We start from the raw sequence: 13,376 nt of genomic DNA, 5'->3' as shown, positions 1-13,376 counted from the left end.
CTAGTAGAATAGAAGTGCAGATTTAGTAGAAAGTCTGACAGTGTTGAGGGAATTATTTGTTTAGTAGAGTGATGGCGTTCGGAAAAAACTTCTTGTGTCTAGTTGTCTTGGTGTGCAGTGCTCTGTAGCGACGTTTTGAGGGTAGGAGTTGAAACAATTTGTGTCCAGGATGCGAGGGATCAGTAAATATTTTCCCCGCCCTCTTTTTGACTCGTGCAGTATACAGGTCCTCAATGGAAGGCAGGTTGGCAGCAATTGTTTTGTCTGCAGTTCTGATTATCCTCTGAAGTCTGTGTCGGTCCTGTTGGGTTGCAGCATCAAACCAGACAGTCATAGAGGTGCAGATGACAGACTCAATGATTCCTCTGTAGAACTGTATCAGCAGCTCCCTGGGCAGTTTGAGCTTCCTGAGCTGGCGCAGAAAGAACATTCTTTGTTGTGCTTTTTTGATGATGTTTTTGATGTTAGGTGACCATTTTAGGTCTTGAGATATGATAGAACCTAGAAATTTGAAGGTCTCTACTGTTGATACTGTGTTGTCTAGCAGTGTGAGAGGTGGAAGGGTGGAAGGGTTTCTCTTAAAGTCTACCACCATTTCTACGGTTTTGAGTGTGTTCAGTTCTAGATTGTTCTGGTCACACCACAAGGATAGTTGTTCAACTTCCCGTCTGTATGCGGATTCATCATTGTCTCGAATAAGTCCGATCACTGTTGTATCATCTGCAAACTTCAGTAGTTTAACAGATGAATTGTTTGAGATGCAGTCATTAGTGTGTGTGTGTGTGTGTGTGTGTCTATATATGTATATATATATATATATATACACATAAAAAATAATAAAATTTGGTGCATAAATAAGCATATGAAGTTATTTGCTGATAATACTGTATCTATAATGGCTCAGCCTAAAGAGCTTTTAACATGGCTGATGGAAGCATGCACAACAATGTGGTTCAATGTCAGATTGCTAAATAACTGGCATAGACAAATTCTAACAAAAGGCCAAGAATTAACCTCATGAAACTTGAGTTAAGAGAAGAAGGTTGCCTACATCCTCTGAATTTCAGACTGTATTATCTCATGAATGGAATGTGTGACTGTGTCCCAGGAGAATATTGCAGGATCCAATCTGTGTCCTGTCACCAAGACCAGAGGTTTTGCCTTCCGAGCTTTCAGGCTTATGATGGAGCCCATCTTCAGGGAACTTTTCTCATTTTATATACTGTCTGCTGCTTCTTATAACAAACAAGTTTGTTTTAGCAACATTTCTCTATTTATTAGTGTAAGCCATGATTAGTAAAGAAGACTCAGAATATTGACTAAGAATATCACTTGTTTGCGTGGCCCGGTTTCTAGCATGACACAGCTCATGCTGGTCCACGGCTCGGGGACCTCTGGCTTGGTGCTATTATTGTGTTTCTTTTCTACACTTAAGGAACCTCAAGTGGCAACTGAGAATAATCCTTGCTAATATTAGTAAACACATCTTTCGCACATAGGAGAATGTATTGAGGGCTGAAATCAAATATTTTCATGTTGGAATGCTCAGAGGCATTTGTTTGATTTTAGAAACACAATACTGGATTAATTAGACACTGACTTGATCAAGAAAACAACCTTGTCCCCGGTGAATATTTTTGAAGGGAATTGAGAGCTAGATTTGTTGTGAGTGGTCCTCGACTGGGGCAGTGACTCACAGATTCTGAGGAGGATGAACCGGGTCTGTGTTGGTACCCTAGGCCAGCGTTCATGACACTGAGTCAGATAGTGAGAGTGCGGGAGAGTTGGAACCTGAGGAACCTCCAGAGACTGTAGAAACCCCAATGATGGTAATGTCTGAGTCAGAGGAGGACATTGAAGATCAGGAGCCCCTAATAGATGCCCAGGTCAGAAGGTTTAGAACAGTGGTTCCCAACCATTTTTGGCCATGCCCCACCTAAGCATCTCTAAAATCCTGAGACCTCCCCACCACAAATATACTTTTTATTATTCAAAAAGTGAACTACTCACGCGGAAGAAGCCTAAAAGGCTATTAATTAGGTTTAAACAAGGTTCCAATTGCCCCAAATTAAAATGAAATTGCCCCATGGTGGGGCAGGGCCCCCACGTTGGGAACCAGCAGACAGGAACAGCTTTATGGGAAAAGTTCTAGAGTTATAGCTCTAGGAAACAGTTGACCAGTCCACACCCAGTCTGTATATAAGAGAGAAGTTCTGGGTAAAGAGACGTGGAGTTTCATTGTTTGTCATGGTGGAGGACTCACATCTGGAGTTCCAGAAGTGCCGGGCTGAGAAACTACTGTGGCTCCTTTAAGAGTCATGCAGAGATGCCGATGAATGAGGGGAAAAAGAAACCTGGAGATCTGTAAGGGTCTCAAGGAGCCCGCAGTTTGTTATCTCTTGATAATAGTTGAGCGGGGCCATTGCCAGCATGAACTGAAAAATCTGCTTCTGTCTGTACAAAGCATCTTTAACTATATAAAAATGTTTGAATTGAATCCTTTGCTCATGGAGGCTTCTTTGTTCCAGTCCGGTAGGCCCAAAGCAGAACAAGATTTACTCAGAACAAACAGCATATGAACAAATGTACTTTATTTTAACAACTGATAAACTATTTGATAATTTATAAATCACTTTATTTACAGATTTTATTCTCTTAAAGTACATGTCAAAATAACAAAGGTATTTACATTGGTGTAAAGAGACTATACTGCTTTATTTTACATTTCAAAATTACATGAACCTCAAAACCCTGTATTCTACCAAGCCGTACTACACAAAGAAGTGTGTACATTGGCTGAAATTGGCCTGGAAGCCTATAAGTTACTTACATAAACACATAGGCAGGAACAATATTTGCACAGCACAGTGTGCAAGGAAGAATAGCTTCTCCAAGACAACTCTGCAAATGTACAGCAAAGGCTCGCCCAAAATGTTTATTTACTGCAATGTTATTAATGTATAGTTTTTACTCTTTATCCATGAGAATTTAAATTAATTCAGATGAGTTTTGCTTGTTTATATTGACAATGTACAATTTACAAAGAATTACTTTACAACTGTCACAACTGTTTTTGCTGCTGGAACAGAAGTCAATCAATTCTGATTAAATAACAAACTTGCTTGAAAAAAAAAGGCTTTACTGTGTGCAGTGACTTCAAAGGTCTCTGAATGCTGTGCTATGGTATTTCTTTAGTGAATACACACTTTTATTCAAGTATTGCAAAAAATGCTAAGGCCACGTTTTGTTTTTGTTTTTGAAGATCATCCATTTGTCCTCCTCCCGCTTGCCAAACAGGCCATAAAACCTTGCTGTTAAATTTTCTGAAATACTGGAGCACTGAAAAGGGGACAGGTTACAATCCCTGGAACATCTGTCCTATTCAAGCCTCCCTTTGAAGTAAATGGTGATTATACAACAGCACATAAAATAGTCCTTTTGGTGATCATTTTGTATTACAACTGATCTTTAATAGAATTTTATCTTAAATCTATAGGTCAGGAACAGATTTGGAAATATTGTTGCTCTTTATGTTTGCATACGTTTCCAGGTATGCAATTTTCCTCAAAAAAATCATTGTAATGTTTAAAGAATTAAAATTCATTTTAATACAGAATAAAGAGACTAACAGTCCTTATTTTCTAGCTGCCCTATTTTATATATTATTGATAGTGTTTTTCTCTAAAAAGTGAATTCTGATGGCTGAGTATAATATAATTTAATATATTCAGGATATACTCTACAAGACAATTTGTGATTCTTTGTCATAATTAAACTTCTCTATGCTTCTTAAATCCATTCTGAACTCTGATGGAAAAAGGACAACCTTTAAAGGATTCACTGAGCACTGTGTTAAAATTCACTTTCACATTTAGAATACACAATGATCATGCCTGTATTTGCATGCAAATAAAAAAAAACAAAAATGTGAAATGACACTCAGGTATGTGAATTCATGAATTTGTGAGTGACAACAGCATATATTGCAGGTTTATACACACACACAGGATTTCTCAAAGTGAGCTAGAGGTATTATGGTCAATCTCTAAAAATGTTTTTAGGTGTGTTTTTCTAGAGTAGCTACATGGCCCTCCAATCTCACTTGCAGGAATAATTAAGCATGGTAGAAAACTATAAAAGTAGGTTGTTTCTGTGAGATGGTGCATAAATTGAATCTGGTAACCATAATCACTGAAATCAACAGGCATTTGAGCACAAGTCTACAGCCCTTTTTTATAATAGAGAACCTCAGTATAACTCCTATCAGGGAAAAAACATAGAGGCATCAATATTTGGGGTCATTTGGATGGAGGCAGCAGAAAGAAGATTTGGGGAAGAATACATCCTTAATATGTCAGTGCAACGAGCAAAAGAAGGTTGCCCAGAACAGCTATTTAAGGCAAGTAGCTATACACTCTTTCACTCTCTTAACTCACATTTCTCAATTTGCAGACACCTTCTTCACCCAATCTATTCAATTGCAAGGTGTGATTAGATAATTACACTTGAGCCAAAAGGGAATTTCCTTCTCAAGAACCCCAGTGTTAACAGCCCTTAAGGGCCTACACCATACCAGCCAGATACCATACTAGAAATTTGGAAGCTTTGGTAACATGCAGTTCAGCCGTTAGGTCAATTTAGCTGAAACTTAGTTGGATGTATGATATCAGTAGTGAAGCAGTCAAAAGTATATTTAACCTTTAAGGATAAAGTGAATTCACAGAATTATGCCACATACAGTTGTGGGACAGAAGAAAAAATGCCATATAAGGCCTGAATGGATTGCTCTTTCTGGTATATATGGATCTGGTGAGGGTTCTTTCACAGCCAAAATTGTCGCTAGAATATTCCTGGATTCATGCTCAAGTAATTGCTGCCTTGCAAAAAATGCTAAAACAGCCACAGTTTAAATCCATACCATATTTTGGCCCCATTCCTTTAGATTGGTTGCAGTGCAACTTTTGCACCACGACTGATTAAACCAAGAAATCTGAGTTAAGCAATACACTGCATACACTATTCTATTGCTTTCATCACCTTGGACATGTCAATATTCTGTTTGATATATATATATAGCTATAAGTTTAAGTTGGTGACTTCCCCAATCATCTTTCCTTGGATATTCCCTTGATTCTCACATTTTAGCTATGTAGGTAGGCAAAAGATATGGATAACCCCAAAATGTCAAAACCTAAAACTGTTAGAAAATGGCCTCATTTATTTCAAAACAGAAGGAAAAAATTGTAACTTTGCTTAGGTATTAAATATGCATTAAAAACGTTCTGAGGTTCAGTATGAAAAATACTTAACTCATAGCAGCTTGCTCCACCAGATTTGTTTAAAGTTGGCATTTACATGCTAGAGTCTATGTGCTAGTTATTCTGTCTTTTGTTCTGTTTAGCCCATTTAGGTATAATTAATCACCCCAAGTTTACAAATGTGATTCTGTCAACCCACCTTTGAGCATTTCTGATTGTATGCCAACACCTTTTTTAATATATATTTTCTGGTTAAAATGAGCTATCTTGGTTGTGTGTTACTGTGCAAACAGCAAACAAGTCAAAAAAAGTTTCAAACGAGATCCACAAGAGAGTACTTCAAACATATACTGACTGGAAGCCCAAGAAACTAAAGATGAAAGAAAAAAGGGCATATATAGGCGCACAGTCTTTGGAATGCCTCCTCCTATGCTTTGGAATGCTGTCTCTGCTGGGATAGATTAACAGATTTTGAATCTACTCTGATTCAATGTTTCCTCAAGTAATCAAGATTTCAAATTAAGGCATCAGTAGTCAACCCTAGATTATTTTGTGTTCCCTGGAGAAAACTTTGGGGGTGGCGGGAGGAGGAATGGAGGCAGTATGAGCCACACTGGGTTTGCTCGTGGCCCACTCTAACAGTCATGGAAATCTTGGCAAAAGGCTTTTTGACATCCTATTTCCCTTTCCAAGTACATTAGTTTGATGTAGCATGTACCTCTTCACAATCCGTTTCTACCTCACAGTGGGGAAAAAAACCCCATGCATTTGAATCTTTGAAGACTCTTGTCTCTGATGCATTTTTAGCCAATAGTATGACACCTCATTTTTATGAGACAGATGCATTCCTAGTGTATAGATATTCTGATGTTTTAAATCCTTTAACAGTGCATTCGTAGAGCACCTGACAATGATTTTTAGGAGTTATAAAATAAGTTATAACAAATGTCACAAGCATAAAAAAATCAGGTCCAGAGTCAAGCACTGAGTATCACTCTCTTTGGTACATACACTCCTAACCCTAGCTATTCAAGTAATGGTTTCACCAGTACATTACAGTAAGGTGATAAGCAAGGGAGGAATCAAAGGGATCAATGGCCCATATTATGTAAGCATTTTTTCCTATCTCTCACATATTAAAATCCTGAGAGAATCCTGAGTACCATTTACTTAGGAGCAGCTGGTGGTTCACTGAGGAAAAAACAAATATAGTGGAAAATCAGAAACAATATCCCAGATTAACCATTTAAGAAATGGAAATAAAAATTAAGTTGAAAAAAAAGGAGTGTAACTCCTCAGATCCTCATGCATTAATCCAACGACAGAAAATCCATAACGAGACAAAAAGATTAAAATTACATTAGAGGGAGGAACAGACACTTGGTTGAACTGACATACATTGTTAAGACAGAAAACAGAGTTATAAATTACACATAAAACAAAGTAGAGCAGTTATTAAAATGAAGAATGTATACTAGTAACTTGAGTTTCCATTGTTGGGTTTTTGGTGCTCCATCCCAACCATTTTCAAACTGCCAATATTGAAAGAACAAATGCCAAGTATTATTGTACATACTGAATTGGCAAAAACATTTTGAGGAAGGGGGAAGCCTTTTTTGGAACAAATCCAGTGTAGGAGATCCAAAGGCAATACAGGAAGAGGAGACGTTGTATGACTTCTCAGCCAATCAATTTTGAAACAAAATATGGTTTGATGTTAGACAAGCAATTTCCGTTTTGCAACGATCTGATTGAGGAGATCAATAGTCTCTCTAATTAAGGCCTCAAAAATCCCATCTGCTAGCTGCATCTTCACATACAGCTCATCTTCATCATAGTTCACCCACTGAGCCTCTTCTTCATGCAATTCTTGAATCTTAGAATTAGAAAGGGGAGGGAGAAAAGTCACCACTATTAATATACTACTCTGTAAACATATATAATAAAAATTATTATTGTAAATCCATCTAATCATCATTATAAAAAAGTCACAGATTTTCAACGACTCACAGGAAAGAAAACAAAATATTTCTAGATATATTACAATTAAAACAAAAATTAAAAATAGGACGATATCACACTTAAGAAGTCACTAAGAGTCAACACTAACTTTCAATCAATCAATCAATCAATCAATCAATCATCAATCAATATCACTTATCATTAACTCTGGCCATTCCAGTAAGCCAGGCTTTGGTATGACTCAAATTCCACTGAAATTACTCATGTTACTTCTGAAGTGTTAGTAACTTCAAGCCTGTTCATGCTTTGCAACAATGCCAGCATTATTAAATGGTTCCAAATCCATTAAGGTTATGGCAGCAATTATTTTCTCCTTCCTCTCAACTCATTAATTTTTCTTTCATATACTGCATTTATTTTGCAATTTGATTTTCATTCTCAATGTACATTTACTCCAGATCACTCATTTTTGTTTTCAGTCTACATTTTCTGAACAGCTATATCTTCTTAACCTTATACGGGTATGTTGATTTATCATGCATACTTAAATACCCAATTCCTAAGAAATTAAACATACCTTTGCTTTTTTAATTTAGTCAACTCTTATTTTCACTTTACAAAGTGGTTAGAAGTACACTTTCCCACTGATATTTATTCTTTACAATAGACAAAATACCTTTCTACCAGCAATTGCATATTCTGAACTTCTCCATCAATTTTCCCATCTGTAATAAACATTTCCCAACAAGCATGCCTCATCTTTTTGCTCCATTTCTTTTTGCCATTTATAAATAATTTGCAATCATTCACTCAATTTTTGTGTTATAAACAAGAATCATATTTCTTGTTGTTTCTTCTGAAAATCAATTTCGGCTTTCAATCAACAAGAAGGCACCATTTTTTCCAGAGGTATGCATATTCTTAGGTTATCAAACAACGTATCTCTTATGTCACAAGCATATTTCTGTATCTATAAATTCATTGAACAATCAAACAACCTACCTACCGTACAGTGAGTTGACTCTGATTGAAGTGGCTTGTATACACTTCTAAATAACAACAATAATAAAAATCCTTATTCTGCTTTAAAATCTAAATTTGGAAATGCCTAATTTTAGTTAACATTTATTTATTTGATTTTTATTTATTTATTCGATTTTTATGCCACCCTTCTCCTTAGACTCATCTTAGCAATAGCACTTTTTGACAGAGCCAACATAATGCCCCCACAATCCGGGTCCTCATTTTACCCACCTCGGAAGGATGGAAGGTTGAGTCAACCTTGAGCCGTTAATGAGATTTGAACCGCTGACCTACAGATCTACAGTCAGCTTTAGTGGCCTACAGTACAGCACTCTACCTGCTGTGCCACCCTGGCTCATTTATCCATAGTTTATAAGGATGAGTACACACAAGGAAAATATGGTTCTTCAAAGGCACAGAAAAAGACAAATTTCATTTGCCTGTCTACAATCCTTCTGCTTAGGAGGGCTGAAAACCCATTTTTTCAAACCATGCAGCTTACAGGTTGTCAGTTATTTATGCCTGACTACAATACATAATTGAAAAAACAATTACTAACCAATATGTGATCCACTCTATCCTTTTTTTTCCGTCCAAATTTCATCATTTTCTGCCAATCTGTTTTATTATTTGATTCTTTTGTCAAATTTAAGAGCTTTAAAACTTCAGCTGTTATAAAGACCTTGAGTAAAGGAGAAATAAAAAATAATGAATGCTAATTAAATACATTTTCTCTAGTTGCAACGTCAATTCTACAAGCAGCTTTCAGGGAGAAGATTTCTGCTGAGGTCGTAGACATGGCATATATGCAAAAGCAACATGAGAAAATATTATTTTACTGAAAGAGTAGTAGATCCTTGGAACAAACTTCCAGCAGACGTGTTTGGTAAATCCACAGTAACTGAATTTAAACATGCCTGGGATAAACATATATCCATCCTAAGATAAAATACAGGAAATAGTATAAGGGCAGACTAGATGGATCATGAGGTCTTTTTCTGCCTTCAGTCTTCTATGTTTCTATGCAACAGAAAACACATTATATTGTTAGGTAAACCTCTGACCATGACCAAATTGGGTTTTGATGAAAAAAAAAAATCACATTTTTTTGCGGCTGATTTCCCCTTCTGCGGCATTATTTTTTATAAGTGCCAAATTTCCAAAAGTGGGTTCAGGTCAGTGTTCCCTCTAATTTTTTTTGGGGGGGGGGGGGGGGCGCGGAAAAGTATAGTGTCTGAGCGGCAGTCCCTTCGGGACTGGGCGGCACAGAAATAATAAACAAACAAACAAATAAAAAACCCACCCTATTTTGCCTCAGAGAATTTCAAAATAAAATACTGTACTGTGTGTCTATAAGAGTGAGCTCACAATAGGGCAACTCTATCAATATCAAAATACCACTTAAATAGTTGAGCTAGTTTCAAACTAGATTTTGATTTTCTCTCTTCCTTACTCCCATTCTTTTTCTTTCTCTTTTCCTTCCTCTCTTTTTTCTATCTGTTTCTCTCTCTTCCTCTCTCTCTCCTTCCCTCTCACTCTTTCCCTCTCGGCTTCTGGGCAGGTTTGGAAAACTCTGAGTTGAGCTTAGAGGGAACTATGGTTCAGGTCATGACCAAATGGTTTGCAACAAAAATTATGGTGGTTCTACTCTATAGTAAAGCAACTTGGTAGATAATTCTAGAAATATCCATGAAGTTCATTATGAATTATGACACTGATTCAACTGTTGTACATTCCAATATATAGATAAATGCAGCATCAGGCATTTTTTTGGGAACTATCCCCACCCCTTGACTCATTAATCCAGGTATAGCTATTATTAGTTGCTGAAGTGGAAGGATTTTAATTCTTTATATGCTAGTTATAATTCATTATATTTTTTAAAAAATATATTGCATGTTAGATGTAAGCCATGTTGTACGGGTTTGTAACCGGAACAGTGTTAAATATTGACAATTAAATTGATAATTAAATAATATTATTTTAGTTTTAAGAAATAGAAGTAGGCATCCATATCCTGTTTCAAACTAATATTTAAGAGAAAATAATACAATAAGAAGAAACTATAGTGGGAAATGAGAGATAGTATCATATGCACACTCATCTTGGGCTATGACTGATGATGTAATATTTTTTTTTCAAATAAAAATATTTTTTCCCAAATTAAAAAAAATTCAAATAAAATATATATTTTTTTCCAGATAAAAATGCATGATAAAACTCCACTAGACTAAATATTCTACCTTAAGTTCTCGGTCAGTGGTTCTCAGCATGGATTGGGGACTCCTGGGAGTGCTCAACACCCTTTCAGAGAGTCCATGAAGACAAATAAAGCTTTTAAAACCTCTTTGTTTTAAACCTTAATATTCACAAATATAACCCATGTAAACCAAAGCTCTTTGGGACCCTCAATCATTTTAAAGAATATAACTAGGTCCTAAGACCAAAACATCTGAGAACTGCTATCTAGATGAAATGCATTTTATTTCTATACATATATTTAAAGTTCAAGCAATTAATCTTATTCCTACTTTTATTTCTTCAAGATCACTTGGATCTTTAACTCGTCGACAATAACCAGAAATTATTCTGCTGGGTTTCATCCATAATGGCTGGTTCAAATTTGGATCTTCTGCAAAGATTTCTTCAAAAATCCCTCTTGTTAAATCAAACACAAGCTTGATAAAAATAAAAGAAACATTGTATCACCATGGTATATTATAATACTCTATCATTTTTCAAAGAACTAAATGAAAATATTAATGAAAGTATTTTGGCTGAACATTAGCTATGCAGCAAGTGGAATATAATTTTGTTTTCTATTACATTCTGGTGCCAAAATTTACTATTTTTAGCACTTTTGAAAAATGCCTCTATTTACACTTCATTGTATCTGTCTTTCACAAACACACCATACCTTGTTTTATATTGCATTCTACCACTGAGTCCAAATATAGCATTCCAGAATCCAAAATAACAGTCCCTTTTTTAAAACAGATTGGGGACTCCGTTGGTACATTTCCTCTATTTTTATACACTTCACAATAATCTGAGATAATTGCTATACCTTTTTGTAGCTTCGTTTACTAACAATTTCAATGTCATCATCTTGGGGGAATTCATTCATGTTGCTGAGGGTCTGAAGATCATGTCCCAACTCTTTGCATTTCCATAGTTTCTCAACTGCTTCATGCACCAACTCCTCTACTTCTTCTGCAACGTATGGTGCAGCCAAAGGTTCTTCACATGGCTTTGCGGATACTTTTGGCAATTCTATCTCAGGCAATACTGCTGATTCTTCAGCTTGGTTTTCAGGGAGCTTATGTGAACTCAAGCCAAAATCCTCATCAAACCAGTCTTGGTCATCTCCTAACTCGTTCAGAATTTCCCGGCTAAGTTCCAGTTCTGCCAACCTCTTGGCAAGTTCTTCCTGTCCACTGGCACCAAATACAGGGCTTTCCTAAATAATAAGAAAGTGATTATTACATAGAACCTTAAGTATTCCCTGCATTATGCTCCTGGTTTTGATAAATATTATCCATTAATGCTTTAATGATATATAGTCATATTTTCAGTTGTTAGACTTTTTTTCCCCCTAGGGGGCAAGAAAATGGGATACAGAGAAAGTTTAATGGCTTATACTAAGGGACCCATGGAAGTATATCCTTGGTAGGTGATCATATAGAGCAAGTCACATGTGGAGGCCCCAGTTAATTAAATGGAAATGGTACAACAGCAGTAACTCATGGACTGCATCCCTAACAGAGAAACAATATTCAAGAATACAAATCTATACCGAAAAAACTAAAACACTTAACATGGCAAAATGTATTGACTAGGATTACACCTACCCATATTAAATTCCTTATTATCTTTCTTCATTGTATTCTTGTGAGGATATAACTAGACAGAAATATACCATGTTTTCCCCAAAATAAGACCTTGTCTTATATTTTTTGAACCCCAAAATAAGCTCTAGGCCTTATTTTTGGGGAGGTCTTATTATTTTTGGGTGCGTGGAGTAAGATGGGGCTTCTCTTGCCGGCTTACCTGATTTCCTTAATCTTAATCAGAGAAAATGGTATTTTCAGAGGAGGGCTTATTTTAGGAGAGGGCTTATTTTCAGGGAGATCTTAATTTTTAGGAAACATGATAGGTACACTGATTTTCCTCTTTCAAGAAAGGCAGGATATGAAGACAAATAAATAATTGCAGTTATTTATTTATTTATTTGTTTGTTTGTTTGTATGCCGCCCCTCTCTGAAGTTCTTGTTCATCTAGTTTTCAGTTTAATGGGTAAACCAACAAAAAAGTAAACCAAATGTTCTAACCAAACCAACTATAAAATAGCCAATGAAATCTTTTTATTTTATTTTATCAAAGATTCTCCTCTTCACCTTTTAATAAATCATTTCTGAAACACTAGCTTTAAAAGCAGTTTGTGGCATTTATGAGTTATGAGTTCAAACTGAGTTCAATTTCTTGTCATCAGTTTCTTTTACAAAAAAAATATAACTGCCCAAACAAAATGGAATTGATATTTTATACATTGAGATGCTTTGTCATCTCCCATAATGTCTATTGATGGGGTTCTGATACCCCAGAGAGGAGATACTTGCAATATTGGGATCCTTATACTCATGCGTACTGTTATATAGGCAGGTGGAGCCCCTAGCTCAAAGGACTTTTGACCAGATTTTGTAGTTTTTTATCACCACATTACTAAAAATATGTTGAGACTTTGGAAAAAGTGCAAAGAAGAGCAACTAAGCCGATTAAAGGTCTGGAGAAAAAAAGTATGAAAAACAGCTGCAGGAATTGGATATGGGCAGTGTAGGGAAAAGAAGGACTAGGGGTGACATGTTAGCAGTATTCCAGTATTTGAAGGGCTATCACAAAGAAAAGGGGTCAACTTATTTTCCAAAGCACCTGAAGGATAGAAAAGAAACAATGGATGGAAACTAATCAAGGAGAGAAGCAACCTGGGATTATGTATACACTTCCTAACAATGAGGACAATTAACAAGTGGAACAGTTTGCCTTTAGACGTTGTAGAGGCTTCATCAATGGAAGTTTTTCAGACAAGATTGGACAACCATCTATCTGAAATGGTATAGGGTCTACTGCTGGAGC

At 36.1% G+C, this 13,376-nt stretch overlaps 1 protein-coding gene across 6 annotated transcripts in view; it reads right to left on the bottom strand.

The window, feature by feature from the left end:
* Positions 1-2,574: 2,574 nt before the first annotated feature.
* Positions 2,575-13,376, bottom strand: part of CEP350 (centrosomal protein 350) — a 115,418-nt gene continuing 104,616 nt past the window's right edge. For all 6 annotated transcript variants that reach the window (XM_070746270.1, XM_070746269.1, XM_070746274.1 and 3 more), the window contains 4 exons: positions 11,311-11,703; positions 10,775-10,921; positions 8,803-8,925; positions 2,575-7,134 (listed from right to left, as the gene is read on the bottom strand). In XM_070746270.1, the coding sequence (XP_070602371.1) occupies positions 6,976-7,134; positions 8,803-8,925; positions 10,775-10,921; positions 11,311-11,703 (822 nt within the window). In that variant the 3' untranslated portion in view covers positions 2,575-6,975. The remainder of the gene's footprint in view (positions 7,135-8,802; positions 8,926-10,774; positions 10,922-11,310; positions 11,704-13,376) is intronic.

Source organism: Erythrolamprus reginae, chromosome 3 (genome assembly GCF_031021105.1).
Source record: "Erythrolamprus reginae isolate rEryReg1 chromosome 3, rEryReg1.hap1, whole genome shotgun sequence".
Lineage (NCBI taxonomy): Eukaryota > Metazoa > Chordata > Lepidosauria > Squamata > Dipsadidae > Erythrolamprus > Erythrolamprus reginae.
This window is presented reverse-complemented; position numbering and strand designations above follow the sequence as displayed.